Source organism: Trichomycterus rosablanca, chromosome 2, assembly GCF_030014385.1.
Source record: "Trichomycterus rosablanca isolate fTriRos1 chromosome 2, fTriRos1.hap1, whole genome shotgun sequence".
In the NCBI taxonomy this organism is placed as follows: domain Eukaryota; kingdom Metazoa; phylum Chordata; class Actinopteri; order Siluriformes; family Trichomycteridae; genus Trichomycterus; species Trichomycterus rosablanca.
This window is the reverse complement of record NC_085989.1, coordinates 38,287,631-38,308,412: the sequence shown is the minus strand read 5'-3', so window position 1 is coordinate 38,308,412 and position 20,782 is coordinate 38,287,631. Positions and strand designations below refer to the sequence as shown.

Here is a 20,782-nt window from a genome sequence, read left to right as displayed (position 1 = left end):
AAACAGGAGCAGATTTCAGTTTAGTCTAGGGGCTGGAATCACTTCCTGACATAATGGACCAAATTTTTTGTGACTGTTTAAACTAATATGCCTAAACAAATGTCTTTTAAATTATGTAAGGAATTACCTGCATTCTTGCTCCTCCTTGCTGCCTTTCTTAGGACTGTACTTCTTGGTCAGGTTCCTGGAGACATCAAAATGAAATTACAATTAACCTTTAACATAATCTGCTTACCACCTTGTAGCTTTTTAAGAATATTTATTTGGTGTTTACCACCTAATGCGTAGTGGATTCAGAAAGTATTCAGACATCACACATCCCTTGACATCTTGCACACTGTCTTGCTGATTTGACTTCATATATAATTGCCATTATTAAACACCAGTATTAAATTTGCCACTTTTGACATTTCTCAGCTAGAAGTCCTAAAAAGACTGCATTACATTTGTTTTAATTGCTTCACCAGTAAGGTCTAGGTAACAAATATTTATTTTCCACACTGAAATATTGATTAAAAATACATCAAGATATAAATTTGCACTATTTAGAAATACTGTGCTAATCTAAAATTATTTTAGAATCAGATGCTCGTAATCCAGAGCTGTAGCACTACCTTTGCTTACAACCACCACCATCATCACTTTACATTTAATTAGAAAATTAACCACACAATTGAGCATCCAGTTAACAATTTTTTCATCTCTCAAAGCAAAGGTGCCATGTCCCAAACATTATTAATAATACTATAACTTTATTTACAAGATTATTTTAGACTATAGTATTATTTTAAAGTATGTCAATATTATATAGATTTGGAATGTGGGGCACAGCTATTTATTACCAATACAGTTTAATTAAACAACATCAAACTCTAGCAATCAAAATAAAATAAATAAATAAATAAAAAAGAAAAGAAATGGGCGCTAGTGACTCGGTGGGAAATTACACTAGTCCACAATTGCTTGTAAGTGGCAGAGGCCCCGTGATTGATTTGCATCCTGTTTGTATTGTATAAACTCTTTTTATAAAACACAAATTATGAACCGTTTAACCTTATTTAATAGAAACTGGCCTTTAGTCTTTAGCAAAAGTTACACTTCTAGTCAAAGTTCATGTTTTAATGACAAATTATTAACGTTTAAAAATGTAAGTATAGTGCACAGCTTACATGGTTAGGAGCTTTTTCTAATTGAGGAGGCTACTAAAACAAGTGTCCTAAAATTGAAGCAGACCCCATGCCATACGCTACCTTTTAATTTCAAATGGAATTAAATAAAAAAATACCTGTTTGGTTTCCAAGCTAATTATTTTAAAGAAAGTAACCACTCTAGAAATTCAACTTTGTCAAATATTGTCACTGTCAAATATTTGACAGCGTCATTATTTGACAAACTTGCCTTGGCATTAAATCCTGATTATAACGATATTGACCTGGCTCAACTGACAACAGTAAACATCAATGGGGTCAAGACGACCAAAGTACCCAACTCGAATCCCCTGTAAAATAGTAAGACAAAACACACACTGTCTGTTCTAAAAATGATGGCTACTGGATTGAGTTCTTGTTATAAAATAAAAGTGGCTAAGGCAGTAGAATTTCCATTAAAAGACTAGTCAACCACATCCTCATTGTCATGTGCCAGTCTGCTCCCACTTCCTCTCTCCAGCCAGAGGGCACAGGAAGAGCCAAGTGAAGGAGCAGAGCGATAAAGACCAAACAGCCGAAAAAAAGGACAGCCAGAAGAGAAAGTGAAAAACAAAAGCAAATGAATGTGAAAAACTGCAAGGGTAAGGAATCTAACCCAGTTGCATTTAGAACAAGGCTGCATTCTGAAGACCAGAATAAGTCATGAGAACCAGTAACAATGATTTTTGTTCAGTTGCAACTGCTCCCTGAACATTGTAAACATTATTGTCTACACCAACTGCGTGTTGTACATTGTGGAATTGCTTACCTTATTTGCTTGGCATAGCTTTGCTCAATCTCTGTCCGCTCCTTTACCAACTTAATGTATTTCTCGACCAGATCCAGTCCAGACTGTGTGTGTTTCTCAATGACGTCATATTGGTCCTGTGGAGAAAAAGAAACAATACGTTAATTTAGAAAGTAGTGCAAAAATCAGATTTCGAAAAGAATTAGATCAACTTGTTTACATGCATTTGCATAATTTAATAATATTAGAACTCCAGGTCAACACAAGTCACTCAGTCACATTTAATTCTAAATACATGTTTTATTCCCCTTTACCCATTAAACCACAGAGGAGGACAGGTCATAATATTATTTATTATTTATTAGAATTTGAACGTCATGTTTTACACACTCTGGTTACATTCATGACAGGACAGGTAATTACTGGTTACACAAGATTCATCAGTTCAAGTCTTTAAGTCAAACACAGTCACTGACAATTTTGTATCTCCAATTCACCTCACTTGCATGTCTTTGGACTGTGGGAGGAAACCGGAGCACCAGGAGGAAACCCACACGAACATGGGGAAAACATGCAAACCCCATTTAGAATGAACCCGGGCCGCTCAACCTGGGAATTAAACTCAGGACCTGAGGTGACCGTGCTACCCACCGAGCCATCGTGCCGCCAGGATGGGTAATAAGAGGTTAAATATATGCAACGTGCAATGTATGAGAGCTACTGTAGTGTTACATTTTACATTTACATTTTTGGCATTTAGCAGATGCTTTTATCCAAAGCGACTTACAGTACTGTGACAGTATACAGTCTAAGCAATTGAGGGTTAAGGGTCCAACAGTGGCAACCTGGCAGTAGTGGGGCTTGAACCAGCAACCTTTGGATTACTAGTCCAGTACCTTAATCACTAGGCCACAACAGTCCAACTGTGTTTTGTTGGAAGCAAAATGAATTTATCACAAAATAAACACCCAAGTACAGTAGATGATGCATAACGGTTCAGACAACATCCAACTTAGTTAGATCAAGTGATTGCTTTACCTGAACCTAATCACAGCCACTATCTGGGTATGAGGTGATGATACCAGACTAGGTGCACCTTAAAATGCAAATTTTGGCAAATTCTGATAAGCGCTTGCCATTAGTCAAGGCTTAACCATTGACTTACAACCGTATAATATCACAATAAAATAGAAAACTTAGCTTTGTGCTTCATTTAATGAAGAGCAGATCAACAGCGAATGTTTTATTCACGCCATTTAGCAGACGTTTTTATCCAAAACGACTTACAATTGTTAAATCAACTTAGGGTCTGGGGCCTCGCTCAAGAGCCCAACAGTGGCAACCTGGCAATAGTGGGGCTTGAACAAGCGACATTCAGATTACTAGTCCAGTACAAATACACCACTGAGCTAACACTGCCATTACAGTGGCAGTAATAAAACCACACAGTAAAAAAATGGCATGCGTCATAGAGTCTGGAAATTAAGTACTTGGTTGTTAAGTGATCTTCTTATGGTTGCCACTGACACCATAAACCTGTCCCAACCTTTATCAGGGCATCCTTTTCAATGTTCAGTGTTTAATTTTGGGCTTTCTTACTCAGCCAGGCAGGTTTGCTGCTGCGCCATAAGTTTGGAATGGCTGGACAATACTCCCTATAGTGTTTCTAATTTTACAGGGCTAGGAAATCTTATACCCCTTGACCTTTTGGTCCAATGAAATGATCTCCTCTCTCAGCTCCTATGAAAGCTTCTTAGTTTTCACCATGGTTGCAACACACCTTAAACACTTGAATGTCTATGATTTTTACTAGAGATGCATGAGTACCGATACTGGTATTGGTACTGGCATGGCCCGATACCACGCTCATTAACTTGTACTCGTACTCGCAAACGAGGCTCCGATACTAAACATCCGATACCGTGTGCCTAGTGCACGTTGCTGCGTTATGCCTAGTTCACACTACACGAATTTTGCCCTGATTTTCGCTCAGCGACTGGTCAGCGCTAGATTTGCCGGCTCGGGAGCAACTCGGCGTTTGCTCGGTGATCAAAACTCGGCTCTCGATCGCTAAGTGTGAACTATCCAACAACTCGATCCGACCGGCTCGCCGAGCGCTCGCCGACCGGATCGAGTTTTCTAGCATGTCAGATATCTGATCCAATAGGTATTGGTATCGGCATCGGCAAGTACAAAAGTACATGTACAGGGGTTGGACAATGAAACTGAAACACGTGTCATTTTAGTGTGGGAGGTTTCATGGCTAAATTGGACCAGTCTGGTGGCCAATCTTCATTAATTGCACATTGCACCAGTAAGAGCAGAGTGTGAAGGTTCAATTAGCAGTAGAGATGGGACGATCGATCGACTTTAAATCGATATCGGCCGATTTTCAATCAAAATATGCTATCGACGATCGGACGATATTTCCCAAATGTAGCCGATCCGATCGTGTGATATATAAAGATCATGTTAAGTTAACAGCTCAGTGGATTGATCCAGACTTTGCGCTACAAAACACGAACCATCACATCACCATTCATCAACCATCATACAGAAACCATCATGAAAGCTCTTCACGACCTAAAATAACAGAATTAACGTTGTGCATCACACATACGATGTAATTTTGCTGACTGAAATATTTACTTTAAAAAGATAATTTAACCCGGTCACATCTGAGCCGATTCTATCAGCACGTTATATAAACTCCTGGTTCACTTTGGTAAATCGTAAGTGGTTCTTGCTTTTGATGTAGATGAGAACAGAAAACGTTACAGAGCCAATCAGAGGCAAAAGTTTATTCATTACCAAATTCGTTAGTTCAGGATCATCTGCTGAACTTTTAGGGTAATCAGAACTTTTAGCTCCACAGACGGAACGAGTCTGACTCGGTGACCGCTCTGTGGTAATAGCGGTTTAATTAAGCTTTTTAATGAAGCTTTTTAATGTAAGAAAGTCACACAAAATGTTCTGTAGTAGCTGGTGTTTATTTAAAACCACAGCATTTATTAATAACAGTAAAAACGGAGAGAGAAACTTACGCGTCACATTCGACTCCTGAACCAGAATCATTTAAAGCGACACTGTGAACAAAGCGTTTTTTTAAAGAAACACACACACGCTGTTGCTTTCGGTTTATCTTCACTGTGAGGCTCTTTTTAAGTTTTTTCAGACTAAACTAAATAACATTAAACCTGTGTGTGTGTGTGTGTGGTCAGTTAGACTCATAAGATATGTCTCCTGTGGGTGAAAAAAATAATTGTTTGGTTACTTTATTATTTACTGCTGATTTTGCGCTAAAAATTGCATGTCACTCGTGCCAATGCCAAACGTCGGTTTCAATGGTGCAAGGAGCGCAAATCTTGGGCTGTGGACAATGTGAAACATGTATTGTTCTCTGATGAGTCCACCTTTACTGTTTTCCCCACATCCGGGAGAGTTACGGTGTGGAGAAGCCCCAAAGAAGCGTACCACCCAGACTGTTGCATGCCCAGAGTGAAGCATGGGGGTGGATCAGTGATGGTTTGGGCTGCCATATCATGGCATTCCCTTGGCCCAATACTTGTGCTAGATGGGCGCGTCACTGCCAAGGACTACCGAACCCTTCTGGAGGACCATGTGCATCCAATGGTTCAAACATTGTATCCTGAAGGCGGTGCCGTGTATCAGGATGACAATGCACCAATACACACAGCAAGACTGGTGAAAGATTGGTTTGATGAACATGAAAGTGAAGTTGAACATCTCCCATGGCCTGCACAGTCACCAGATCTAAATATTATTGAGCCACTTTGGGGTGTTTTGGAGAAGCGAGTCAGGAAACGTTTTCCTCCACCAGCATCACGTAGTGACCTGGCCACTATCCTGCAAGAAGAATGGCTTAAAATCCCTCTGACCACTGTGCAGGACTTGTATATGTCATTTCCAAGACGAATTGACGCTGTATTGGCCGCAAAAGGAGGCCCTACACCATACTAATAAATTATTGTGGTCTAAAACCAGGTGTTTCAGTTTCATTGTCCAACCCCTGTACTTGTACTTGGTTGGGAAAAAAATTGTATTGATGCATCCCTAGTTTTTACATAACACATCACAGCTGAAGCAAATTAAGGGTCGTTATTGAGTTCCCAGTGGGGAAGGCTCTTTTCTGTTCTAGCATAACTGTGTCCATGGGCACATGTCAGGTCCATAAAGACGGTTTGGTGTGGAGAAACTCTGGAGGCCTAGACAAAGCTCTGATGTCAACCCAGCTGAGTTCCTTTGGGATGAAATGAAATGCTGATTGCAAGCCTAGTTGTCCAATGTCAATACCACGTCACAAAGGGTCTTTTGACTGAATGTGTACAGGAATACACAAACATCCTACAAAGTCATGTGAAAAAACAATCCCAGGGCAATAATAGCAAAATAAGAGAAGACTAGATATTGAATAGGATTTCCAACAAGAGTATGATCTAATCATGTAGTGCAGATAAATTATCAGAGATCTGCTGTAAACTGTTATAAAAGTGTTAATCTTAAATTTATCTGGCAAAACTACTTATTTTCATGTCTAGTGCCAATAAAAAATTATTGCATCTAAGAAAGGAAAATAATTTTCAGCCCTACCTCTCCCTATGTGAAAAAGTAATTGCCCCTTTAGGTACCAAGTCAACCAAATTCAACTGACAGGTAAATTCAATCTTACCAGCCACACCCAGACATGGTTACTCCCAGACCTGTGGAATCCAACCACCACTTAAACAGAACCTGTCAGGCCATAAGGTCTCAAAAAGCAGCACATGATGCACATTCTATAGAGATTCCAATACAGATGTGAAAAAGGGTTACAAAGCCATTACTAAGGCTCATTGACTTCCAAACCACAGTGAAGTCATTAATGACAAATACAGTAAACTTGGAACAGTGGTGAACCTTCCCAGGAGTGACCGGCCTATGAAAAACTTCACCGAGAATGTATCAACAACTAATCCAGGGGGTCACAAAAACCCAGATGAACTTTTGGGTCTCACTTGTCTCAGTTAAGGTTAATGTACACTAGAGATGGGACGATCGATCGGCTACGAATCGGTATCGGCCGATTTTTAATCAAAATATTCTATCGGCGATCTGCGATATTTCCTAAATGTAGCCGATCCGATCGTGTGATATATAAAGACCATGTTAAGTTAACAGCTCAGTGGATTGATCCAGACTTTGAGCTACGAAGCACCAACCATCACATCACCATTCATCAACAATCGTACAGAAACCATGGTGAAAGCTCTTACGATGTAATTTTGCTGATTGTAATATTTACTTTAAAAAGATAATTCAACCCGGTCACATCCGAGTCGATTCTATCAGCACGTTATATAAACTCCTGGCTCACTTTGGTAAATCGTAAGCAGTTCTTACTTGTGATGTAGATGAGAACAGAAAACGTTACAGAGCCAATCCGAGGCAAAAGTTTATTCATTAGCAAATTCGTTAGTTCAGGATCATCTGCTGAACTTTTAGCTCCTTAGACGGAACGAGTCTGACGGTTACAGATCTGTGGTAATAGCAGTTTAATTAAGCTTTTTAATGAAGCTTTTTAATGTAAGAGAGTCACACAGAATGTTCTGTAGTAGCTGGTGTTTATTTAAAACCACGACATTAATTAATAACAGTAAACACGGAGAGATAACTGAGAAGAGAAACTTACGCTTCACATAAAAACGAATCAACTCATGAATCAATGAATCACTTATAGCGATACTGTGAACAAAGCGTCTCTTCTAAAGGCACAAACACACACACAAACACACACACACACACACACACACACACCCGCGCGCGCTGCTCCGGTTTATCTTTACTGTGAGGCTCCTTTTAAGTTTATTTACTGCTAATCCCCCCCGATCGGAATCGGCTATCGGCCGACGTCCCTGAAAGGAGATCGGAATCGGTGCCAAAAACCCCGATTGGTCCATCTCTAATGTACACAATTACACAATAAAAAAAGACATTGGACAAAAATGGCATGCATGGGAGAGCTGCAGAGTGCAAACTACCGAAAAGAACACAACGGCTCGTCTCGCATTTGGACATCATATTAACACAAACATGGTGGTGGTAGTGTAATGGTCTGGTGCTGCTTTGCAGTTCACACAAAGCCTAATGAAGTGACCAGTCTGTGTTTTGGCATTTTCAAGCCTTCCTAGTGTCCATCCACAATAAAATAATGGCTAATCTGACCCAAGATGTTTATTCTTACATCTTATCATTTAATCATGTCTCAACAATATAAAAAAAGACTCCATCACCTTCAGCATGACTGCTACTTAACTTTTTAAGAATTAAGAAATACAGCTAAAGTCAGAAAATGCTTTCCTTTCATGACACAGAAAAATATGCTTTTATACCATCAGGGTTAGATTATTTTAATTCTTCATTTACGTGTCTCGGTCAAGGAACTATGACATCACTCCAACTGGTCCAAAATGCTGCTGCTCACAAACTAACAAGGACAATAAGAAGGGAGCATATAACAGCAGTTTAGGGGTACATACTAAACGGTGCATGAAAATGGATCGGGATGTATTCGAGTTGTTGCTGAGGCTGAGGTTCAGCAGCCATGGGTTATTGGTAGTCCATAGAACCAAATGGAAACAAAAAAATATGATTGTGCTTTTGTGGTTATTGCTGGAATAGCTGGCTTTAGATATTAGACTTGTAGGGTCTGTGGAGATGTTAAAAGGTTTGAGTCACATCTGTATGCATTAAACTTTTTTGTGTGTGATGTTTTAATATGTTTGTTTTATTTACATTTTCAGCATTTAGCAGACGCTTTTATCCAAAGTGACTTACACAATGAGCGGAACACGATGAGCAATTGAGGGTTAAGGGCCTTGCTTAGGGACCCAACAGTGGCAACTTGGTGGTGGCGGGGCTTGAACCGGCAACCTTCTGTTTACTAGTCCAGTACCTTAACCACTGAGCTATCACTGGCCCGTTTTATTTTATTACATCTTATTTTACTGTTGTCTTTGTAGTGTATATTGGAAAAGTGCTGTATAGATGCTTAAACATAAAAAACCTGATTTATGTAACATTTACATAAACACATTTGTTGTAAAATTTGATTTTGCATTTTTTTGTACAAGGCATTGTGTGTACAGGCAAAAAAGTTAATTAATCTGTATGTGACTAAATACTTTTTATCATGACAAACATTGTGTTAAATAAAGTGCACTGTAGGTTGAACACCTTGCTAAAGAGCCAGCAATAATGCAAGTTGTTTGATTTGTGTTTATACTTAGTTGACATTCCTTGGATTCCCTGCACGTTTGTCACCCTTGACCCTCAGCTGCGTTATCAGAGGGACGCCTTCCTAGAGCAGGGGAAGAGTACTGGGGCACAGTCATCTCTAAGACAGAACTTGGATTTATTTCTCACTTCCTGCTATATTTCAACAAGGTCTAGGCATGTTATTTTCTTACAAAGCAAGCAAGTAAAAATCAAAAGAAAAGGCTACAGACTCGGCACCTTTTTTTTGTAAGGAAAAAAACCCACATGTTCAACAGCGATGAGAGACTGAGAAGAGCTGCTCTGTAGAGTTTCTCTTACAAGTTCCTTTTTTGGCCAGGCTGCATATATGAGCACACAAGCACAGGCATGCCTGCTTGTAAGTAAAGATAAAGAAATGTTTCCCACCACACACCATCAAAAGCCTGGCTATACCGGAATTAACCTGACTGTATTAGAACAACATCCAGCAGCAAATTCTTAACAAGCTGGCCCATGTGTGAACTCATCCTACCTCCAGCTCCCACAATAAGGAATCTATAAACACAGAACCAAAAATAAAACAATGCCTTTATTTGTCATATGAACACAAACAGGTGTGCAGTACAATGAAATTCTTTCTTTGCATATCCCATATTGCTCAAGGGCCCAACAGGAGCAGCATGACAGAGCTGGGATTCAAACTCTCAACCTTTTAATTGATAGCCCAAAGCTCTACCCACTAGGCTACCACTGTCCCAATTATGGTCAATATGCAATGCAGTTCACTTAATGGCAAAAAACTAGAGATGGACCGATCAGGGTTTTTGGCACCGATTCCGATCTCCGATATCCTTTCAGGGACATCGGCCGATAGGCGATTCCGATCGGGGGGGGTTAGCAGTAAATAAACTTAAAAAGAGCCTCACAGTAAAGATAAACCGGAGCAGCGCGCGCGTGTGTGTGTTTGTGCCTTTAAAAGAGACGCAGTTACAGAGTTACAGAGACGCAGAGTTCACAGTATCGCTATAAGTGATTCATTGATTCATGAGTTGATTCGTTTTTATGTGAAGCGTAAGTTTCTCTTCTCAGTTATCTCTCCGTGTTTACTGTTATTAATTAAATGTCGTGGTTTTAAATAAACACCAGCTACTACAGAACATTTTGTGTGACTCTCTTACATTAAATGAATAAACTTTTGCCTCGGATTGGCTCTGTAACGTTTTCTGTTCTCATCTACATCACAAGTAAGAACCGCTTCCGATTTACTAAAGTGAACCAGGAGTTTATATAACGTGCTGATAGAATCGACTCAGATGTGACCGGGTTGAATTATCTTTTTAAAGTAAATATTACAATCAGCAAAATTACATCGTAAGAGCTTTCACGATGGTTTCTGTACGATTGTTGATGAATGGTGATGTGATGGTTGGTGCTTTGTAGCTCAAAGTCTGGATCAATCCACTGAGCTGTTAACTTAACATGGTCTTTATATATCACACGATCGGATCGGCTACTTTTAGGAAATATCGCCGATCGCATATTTTGAATAAAAATCGGCCGATACCGATTCGTAGCCGATCGATCGTCCCATCTCTACAAAAAACATAAATGAACACTCTCGTTCAAATCATTGGTCAGATGCAGCAAGTCATAAGTAGGCTGATGTATTTATGAATGCATTTAGGAATTATAACCTATGACAATATGAGCCATTATTTGCATGATAAATACATGCTGTAGATTGTCCCTCTTCTGGTTGAACTTTGCCACAGAAGATTAAAATATCCTAGCTCTATAGTTAAATATACTCAATTGCTAACCTTCATTTTATTCTTCATATATATTTAATTAAATGGCTGGTCTAAGGTCGCTAAGAGGGGGTGAATTTGCCTACTTACAAACTGTTGCATTAAAAGCAGGATGAGTGGTCATGCATGCAAATACTTTTTACAATCAATGTCTTATTATACAGGCTAAGATAAGCAAATCAATATTATCTAAAGGGAAAGGCCGATTTAGGTTTTGCTCTATTGTGTAAAAACAGGCCAGTTTTTTTTTAGATAAAATAAGACAGCTCATGAAATGACTTTTGGATTTAAAAAGGCAATTAATATTAAACACAACACCCATGTTTATTAGATTATTTATGCTTACATTAATCTATAATTATTAGAGATGTACCGATTGGGTTTTTGACGCCGATTTCGATCTCTGATTTCTTTTCAGCGTGATCGGCCGATAGCCGATGCCGATTTTTTACTTCTAAAACTAAAGCAATTCATTTTTCACCCACGGGAGACATATCTCATTAGTCTAACTGACCACGCACACACGCACGTTAGATGTTATACAGTTCAGTCTGAAAAAACCTTAAAAATAGGTCTAACAGTGAAGATAAACCTGTGACAGAAGCGTTGACGTGTGTGTGCCTTTAAGAGAGACGCTCTGTTCACAGTATCGACATAAGTGATTCATGAGTCGATTCATTTTATGCGAAGCATAAGTTTCTCTTCTCAGTTATCTCTCAGTGTTTACTGTTATTAATTAATGTCGTGGTTTTAAATAAACACCAGCTACTACAGAACATTTTGTGTGACTCTCTTACATTAAAAAGCTCAATTAAAAAGCTTAATTAAACTGCTATTACCACAGATCTGTAACCGAGTCAGACTCGTTCCGTCTGTGGAGCTAAAAGTTTTCTGTCAGTCAGAGCAGCTGATCCTGAACTATGTATGATGCACAACTTTAATGATGTTATTTTAGGTCGTGAAGAGCTTTCACGATGGTTTCTGTACGATGGTTGATGAATGGTGATGTGATGGTTGGTGCTTTGTAGCTCAAAGTCTGGATCAATCCACTGAGCTGTTAAGCTTAACATGGTCTTTATAGATCACACGATCGGATCGGCTACATTTGGGAAGTATATATCGATTTATAGCCGATCGATCGTTCCATCTCTAATAATTATAGCACAAAGTATGTAGGCACCAGGTGCATTTTGAGATTATTAATTAAGGGAAGGGCATTGGTGGGCTGTGATGTCCTGTGAAAGCCTTCATGACTTTGTTACCTGCTCGCTCTCCCTTTTAGTTATGCTGTAATAATTAGGGGTGCCGGAGTCTAATGCTACTCTCTGCAAAACTGACATTTTACTCTTAACGATTTCACATTTTAACTACATCTTCTGTTTTACCCCAAGACTAAAGACACGTCGAGACTGCTATGCCAACAATGCTGCTCCTGCTAGATGTGACGGAGACCTGGCTAGTTTGCACCAAAAATGTCAAGAACTCACTACGGACTTTATCACAGACAAATAATGAAAAACTCCAATTATTTTTTGCTAGTTATGACTTTTAGTTTAATTTATTTTGTGTATGTTTGATTTGTGTAAATCCTATTTATTTAACTTGTCCTCCAGGCCACCCAAGGAGGATGTGTCCCTGCTGAGTCTGGTTCCTCTTAAGGTTTCTTCCTGTAATTTTAAGGGAGTTTTTCCTTGCCACTGTTACCCTCGGCTTGCTCAACAGGGGTTTTTGGTCTGTAGGTCCTGGATTCTGTAAAGTTGCTTTGAGACAATGTGCACTGTAAAAATAGCTATACAAATCAAATTGACTTGACAACGGTCAGGGTTGACATCTGCACCATGATCTACAGTGACCTTAAATCACTTAAATGAATGCCTTAAAAAGGCATTTTTTAGTTTACAGTTTTCATTTACAAGGTTATGTAGTCACTAAGAACCCATGCACCTGCAATACTGGTAAAAGATTTTTTGTAACTGATCTCCATTTTAACTACAGTTTGTTTCTAGTTTTTCATCGATATAAAATAAGCAAGCACAGCTGTCTGAGCCCTGATGTACCGTTATGCAATTTCTGCTGTTTCACTTGTTTTAATCCACCAGTACAAATCCCAAATGGTCGCTGTGAATAGAGTACAATAATAATGGTTTTTACACACTACGCAGGCACTGTGTATTCAATCTGAAGCTGGTAAAGACTGACCAGGCATGCCTTTACAATAGATATAAAAAGTATACACACCGCAGGAAAAAATTTTAGGCTTTTGTGATATAAGAAATGAGACAAAACAAACTACCAATTACTATTTCAGATTTATTTCCACCTTTAATGCAGCATTATACCAGAATTTACACTAGCATACTACAACAACATGTGTAAAAAGAAAAACAGGATCACTGAAATAAGAGAATAAATGAAGTTATTCAATTAATTGCACTAATAAAAGAGGTAAAATATGGACATGCTGATTTGAAACAAAAAAGTAAAAAAAAAATGTATACAAAAAGAACAAACATCCTAACTATTTACGCACCAAAAGTTGAATCAGCCTTTCAGCCATTCAGACAAATTTAAGGCATACGTAACGATTTAAAACATGCAGGTCTGATTACAGAAAGCCCTGCAGTGCTATGTTCAGTTTACTCTTAACCCCTCCTGGTGTTTTTTTAAACCCTGCCCTTGTCCTATCCCTCCCTAGCAAAGTAAAAAACAAATCAGCATGCTAGGAAAAAAACAAAGTACCATGCCAGGCACCACTGTGACATTAGTATCCCAGTCAAAGTCATTGGCAAATGTCTTTTCCACCAGTCACACTGCTATAATGACTTAATACAGGGCCTGCTGTGCTACATTTTTGAGAGTTGTTTAGAAAGCACGCATACAAATCCAGGCAAAGAATTTGTGAGCAGAAAACACACACACAAACATTTTACATAAAGCAGAAGCAAGCTCCAGAGCTGCCAAAATCAGCAAATTGATTTACAAGGAACAGTGGAGACATGTTACATTGCCATCAATTGTCCTTAATGAATAAATGAAAAACAGAACCGACTAGGCTGTACACTGCTTAATAACTAGGCAGGCAAGACTTAAAACAATGGCTTCACTATCTCTGTCTCTTATACAGTCTCCACCTTGGCTTATTTACATCACTCTGACTCATTCAGACTCATTCAAACTCATTCAGCTGACCTGCTCCACCAGAGAGGGAACCAGAAGCACGGGTAATGCTGCACTGGCCCAACTAGCCCATCCCATCTTCCAATACAATGCTTGGGATTCTAAGATGCACTGATTCCGATACTAGCATCTGGAATTTACCCATATAGGCTGACTCACACTCAAAAAATGGTTTAACACTAACACATCAAATACGTACTCAAAGCAAAGCAGGGCTGTGACATTTATTCATTCATTTACTTTCACATATGCTTTTTTTTTTTTTTTTAATAAATCATCCTATCCTGGAAACACTAGGTAGCTAGTGTTTACACAAAAGGTTGTTATACACCCAGAATGGGGCACAAGATCATAACAAGGCGTCATAGACATTCTCTCATCCACACCCAAAGGCAATCCTCCTAATAGATTGTATCTGAAAAAGGAAGCACTGGATGGGTAGTCACCACCCTGCCACTGAAATAGTGACTTCTCCTGTCTGGTAGAAGCAGAAAAATACAGAAAGAACAGAGCATTTCTCCAAGTGTTTAGGGTTTTCTGTAAACATCTGCTGCTGGCCAATGTAAAGAATGTGTTAAAGGAGGTGTGTGCTAGCCTGGGGCATTCAGGTGTCATTTCATTGAACTGAAGTCTCATAGTCTCATTTTTACTTTCTTATAAGAGCCTTCAGGACTTCCTAATTTTTGCTACGAGTGCTGTCATCTGAGTATTGAAAGCTACGAATGTCTCTTCCACCAACCCTGAATACTTGACTTGATTTTGCTTCAGTTCTGCTTCTCTCATTATAAAATTACAGGTTGAACAGGAATGGTGACAGAATGCAGCCTTTTCTTACTCATTTGCAAATGTGGAGCTAGTCTGTTGGTTATAACTTTCCTTAAAACGATGGCTTGTTAATCAGTTGATCAGTGTAGCGAGTCCTCATTAAAATGAAATGTTCTGATATTCCCAAAATCTAAAGGACATTTCATAATTTTGTGTGGTCAACTCAGCCGAAGGCTTCGTTGTAGTCAATGAAACACATGTTTACTTCCTTTCTTAAATGCTTTTTCTATAATCCAGCATACATCTTGACATGTATGCAATGTCTCTTGTTTCAAAAGACAAGGTAATGTAGAAAAAAAAACACAAAAATAGATTGGGGTGATGACAAATAGTTTATAGAACATTAGACTGTAATCAGGACCAAAACAATGCACAATGTAAGAAGTGGCATTTAGTGTCAATGTTAGCATAACAATGAAAAACTTATTCATAAAGTTTTAGTGTAAGAAATAAGCCCTAACTAACATTGTTTCAGGATGTATGTTTTTTATTTACATTTAAATTTTCAGCATTTAGCAGATGCTTTTATCCAAAGCAACTTACAGTACTGTGACAGTATACTGTCTAAGCAGTTGAGGGTTAAGGGGTCAAGGGTCCAACAGTGACAACCTGGCAGTGGTGGGGCTTGAACCAGAGACCTTTTGTCCAGTACCTTAACCGCTAGGCTACAATGCCCAAACACTGAATAAGCTGAACACTTAATTAATCAATGTGTGCATTTAACAAGCTCTGCATTCAGACAAAATGCTCCTTAACTTATATAAAGTATTAGTTGGTTTACACCATGGTGGTATTATGATTTATAGAAAAAGTGTTAGTTATTGAAATCCTTCATAATTTGATGTAGTGACCGCAGCAGCAAACATCATGTATCTCAAACTACAAACACCTTATGGCAGACAGCACCATTAGCTACAAAAATATTAAAGCTTGCCATACCACCAAGAAAAAAAGATTACTGGAAAGGCAAGGTACACTCATTTCATCAGAAAATTCTACTAATTGTGACACTATTACCACAGCCAACCTGCTGAAGTCTGCGTCCCTGGTTCAAACCAAACATCATAGCCATGTGATACCAGATCCAAAAAAAGAACAATTATCACTGTTCCTTGTGCATGAGGGGTGACATATCTCCCTCCCATATACATCAAAGCAATACTTATCAATGCTGTGAATACAGAAAAGAGCAGTTAGCAGCTCCCTCCTGTTGTGTTTAGCTTCCCTGTAATGTTGTGTGAGGTGCAGTTTAAAGTGGCAGTGCTTGTTTCATGTAAGCATTTGTTAGCTTTAGGGATGCATCTTAAACTTTAACTGACAACCTTATAGCTACCACTAAATCTTTAAACACCACTGGGTTTTAAATAAAAAGTCTATGTTTCATTAATTAAAAAACTGCATAACCTAGCAAATGTGGCAGTAATGTACAGTAGAACAGTAAGATGAACATAAACACCACAAGCATACCTACATAACTACATTCTCAAAAGACATTTTAAACGAATTCGGTAGCCAACATCCCATTAAAAAAACTAAACACGCTAAAAAAGGGATGCAGCTAATAACGCTATTTCAAACATCAGTGTTTGATCAGTGCATTTTAACGTGCAACAGTTCAGTCTTATATGATTTAAATATAGCAAATTCATGACAAAGATTTCCTGTTCAGATTAAAACGATGCACTCTCTGATACAGCTGTAAACTAAACTGCTCCATGCACATTAAAGGTGAACAAGGACTAGTCACCATAACTTATCATATTAGTAACTGCTTATTTACCTGCATATAAATATAGCTAATAATTAACATATAAATATCAATATTTGTAGATCTGCAGGGCAGAACTTTACATGTACAACACAGAGCTGGAGAGAGCGTTTATAATTGAATCTGTGTCTGAGAGAAATCTGCATTGTAACAAAATATAATCACTGGGACATGGACTGGGTGATAGGATGCAGAAAATAGGGCAAAACTAATTAGGCTGCTGCTGTAGATGATGGCTGGGGACAGAGCACAGAGGCCCAGGGGAGCCAGTGTATCGGGGTCAGAAAGTCCCCACCCACTTCTGTCTAATGATCCAATTCCATACTATAGGCATATTGTTAAACACTGCATCAGTTTATACTAAATAGACAAAACATATAAACATAAAATAGGATAATGAAGAGGTGCAGCAAGCACAGGGGTGCACTACAGCTTTAGGGTCTTGGGAAGTTTTAATACCAACCTCTAGTTGCTGTCTGGGAAAACTAATTCTCTTCCCAATACTCTCCAAAAACAATCCAGCAGGTGAATTGACTACTTTAATTAGGTCCAAATCAGAATAAAGTGAATAAATAAATGAAAGATAAATAAATGAAAACATTAAATTGGAAAATCAAGTTACTGAAACAGTTGCAAGTGACAAGGACTCAACCTTTTAATTTCAGCAGGTCAGCGGGAGGTGGCCAAGTTAAGCAAGCGAGACAGAATGCAGTTAAATCTATTTTATTCATTGTCCTTCTAAATAACATTCATGATTCATTAGGGTGGCATGTATTCACACAAGTGTGAAAAGCTTTCAGTCGTCATGGTCATTTTAAAACAACTCATAGTAGTGAGTCAAGACACTAATCTTAAAGGCAAAGTCATATCTGGAGACATTTCAAACTGGAGAGTCAGAGGTTATCTGAGGTAATTCAAGATTAACACAAGTAGTTACTTTTACCTCAAGTAAACCAGTACACAAAACCAGTACAATCATTACAACTACTCTTTCTGAAGATTTTTTTTTTTTTTTTAAACCTTTATCATCGGTCAAACAATGGCAATAAAATAGACCTGTTTACCCATCAATGTCTAATCAAGGTTTTGTAATACTATTTACAACAAAACACCAACAACAAACCAAGAATAAAAGGGATAAAAATGGACATTGGAATAGTAAAAACTTTTTTGCATGAACAAGACCAGCAGTGACCATGACAAGAATAAAGCCATTGATAAAGATGAAACAAATGTAATATAACATTAACATCTCATTTAGACACATCTTTTGCCATTGCACGTTGCATTTAACTTTTTTTAGTCTGTTCGGGTTAACTGCATACAATGTACATATACTCATGTTCAAAGTGCTTGCTACAAACCCTATCATTGCACCTAACTGGAGGATTCTCTTGTTTTAGTACAGCTAGACAACAAAAAAAATCTTCTGGCCACTTAAGAGGAAAGGGGATCCCTAACCTCAACTTCTGGTTTGACTTTACTTCTTTTCTATTGACTTAAATAATAAAAACTAATAGTTAACGTTAGCTAGTGTAAACTAATGTAGGTTTTACAAGACAACAAACTTCCAATGTTCTGAAAAGATGGCACTACACCTGTTTAAAAAATGTAATTTAAATAGCCCATTAATTTAATATAGTTTTAATGACTGCAAATTCCTGTAAGGATCTTTAATACGTGAATTCATCTTGTATTTTTTATGCTAACTCTATTTAGTATTTCATGTCCCCTTTAAGAAGCTCCTTTGCCATCATGGATCCTAATTATTGCAAGAAATTACCATATAATTAAATCTGGTACATAAATACAGCATTAGTATCTGGAATTTTCTTAACTTTAATGTATTACAAGCATAGTTTACATATTTTAACAAAGTTACTTAATAGTAATCCCAATCAATTTCATTTTTTGCAAATTTTTTGTTATAGTATGAATTGGATATGATAAAAATATTATTTAAATAACAAAATATTTTTGATATATGAGTGGATATCACCCATGATAAAATAGAACCTTTTTTATAAAAATAAAAAAATAATTACAAATCAACAACAGAAATCTCTTATTCACAAAAGTATTTATACGGTCCGCTGTGGCACTCAAAGTGTGGTCTGGTGCATCCTGTTTACTTTAATTATTCCTGACATGTGTCAAGAACTTGTAATCCACACATTACAAGTTGAATTGACTGGACATGAAGTCTGAAAATGCACAAGTCTGGGTCTATACCAGCCCACACTTTACAACAGTCAAAAAACCCAACCCAGGGAACTCTAAAAGACCCACAAATGTTCTCTGCAACATTCCTTTAACCAGGCATTTATGGCAGAGTGTAAAAACTAAAGACCATGATGAGTAAAAGGCATAGAACAGCTTACTTAAAGTTTGCTAAACAACACACAAAGGACTCTGGCAAGTGAGGGAAAAGATTCTGTGGTCTGATAAGATGAAAACTGAACTCTTTGGTCAGAACAGCAAATGAAAAACAGACACTGCATTTCATCTGGCTTATACCATCTATAAAGTGAAAATGAAGGTGACAGAATCATGGTATGGCGGTGCTTAAGGGCAGGGGTTGAGAGACTGGTAGGAATTGAGGGATTGATAAATGTTGCCATTTGAACAGTATACGCAATCAAAGGATATTAAATAATTAAAACATAAGTTATTGGATCAAGCAAATTATCACAGAAAGACGATAGAAGATGGCCTGAAGGAAACAAAAGTTTATAAACTATACGAAGTATTGAGTTGACATTAAATTGGCAGACGTGGTAAGATGTTACAGACATTCTGCCTAATTCTGTATCCAATGCCACTTTACTTTAACATTGATGCCCAAAGAGAAAAACTGAGATTTATCCTAGTGATAAATACAAGTACAGTAACTTGGCGGGTATAATGCGGGTGTCCACGCATCTAGTTTTGATCGATGCGCCCCAAACCAATCATCACTTGATGACTTTATGTTTGGTAGTTTCCCAGGCAGCGCGTCAGGCGGTGGATTTTGACTTTCACTCTTTAATTTGACTATTTAAAAGGCAGCTAAGACATTACATCGGAGATTGATACTGCTAATGGATCCCCACTCTGAAGTGTAGCTACCAGAAAACTTAACGTTTAGAAGAAAAAGCCAATAGTAGCATTAGCGCTCATTTAGCTTATTAAAGTCTGAACAGCAAAAACGTCTCATTTGTGAACTCTACGCTGGATGCTAAGCTAACAAATACTCAAAAGATATAATAAAAATATAACCCATTACCAAACATATGCTTTTAGAAAACGGTTTCAGGGAAACTGAGTGAGGAAAAAAAAACGTTTTTCGTTGATACAAAAGATAGGTAGGTCGGTCTAAAATGACTATACGTTTAGTTTAAACGCAGCAACGTCCGAACATGCTAAACACTGACAAACATACAAACTCAGGTCTTTGTTAGCTTACATTAAATGTGAACTAAATTCACTCACCCAGAGATCCGTTCCCCAGTCCATGTCTCGTTCTTCTCAGTTCCAACTACAGCAGTTCGGCTCAAAACTTATCCAGACTCACGCCACCACACAACATAAAAAGGATAAAATGAAAACCCTCCTTATAGCAGTCATTTAACGTTATAAACAGCGAAATACGAAGACAATCTTCAGAACCAGCGAGCTACTTTCCAACGGACGAGTATTTTTTTGTTACAAAAAAAGCGAAAGATCAACAGGCTTTTCGTATCCGCGTCACTCCCAAATCCTGATTCTTAAAGGAGCCGAGTCATATTTCTAAGGCTGCGTTCCAAATAGAGATTTGTCAAATAGATAAGTGCACTGCAAAAGCCGCACAGAGCGTTGTCCTACACTGTAAAAATTACACATGCGTAAGGGGGATAGGAAACTATTGAAATACGGCCAATGCATGTCCCAAAAACAGCAGGCCTGTGGGAGAGAAACGAGGATGTTGGTATCATTTAGATTTTTTTTGGTTAGCATAGACTTTACATAGTTTTAATTTTATTTATTTTAATGCAGT

General features: G+C 38.1%; 1 protein-coding gene across 4 annotated transcripts in view; it reads right to left on the bottom strand.

Annotated features, from left to right (window-relative positions):
- Positions 1–20,421, bottom strand: part of trip10a (thyroid hormone receptor interactor 10a) — a 57,630-nt gene extending 37,209 nt beyond the window's left edge. For all 4 annotated transcript variants that reach the window (XM_063015194.1, XM_063015204.1, XM_063015214.1 and 1 more), the window contains exons 1-3: positions 20,239–20,421; positions 1,957–2,072; positions 128–184 (exon numbers count right to left, since the gene is read on the bottom strand). In XM_063015194.1, the coding sequence (XP_062871264.1) occupies positions 128–184; positions 1,957–2,072; positions 20,239–20,262 (197 nt within the window). In that variant the 5' untranslated portion in view covers positions 20,263–20,421. The remainder of the gene's footprint in view (positions 1–127; positions 185–1,956; positions 2,073–20,238) is intronic.
- Positions 20,422–20,782: the final 361 nt, after the last annotated feature.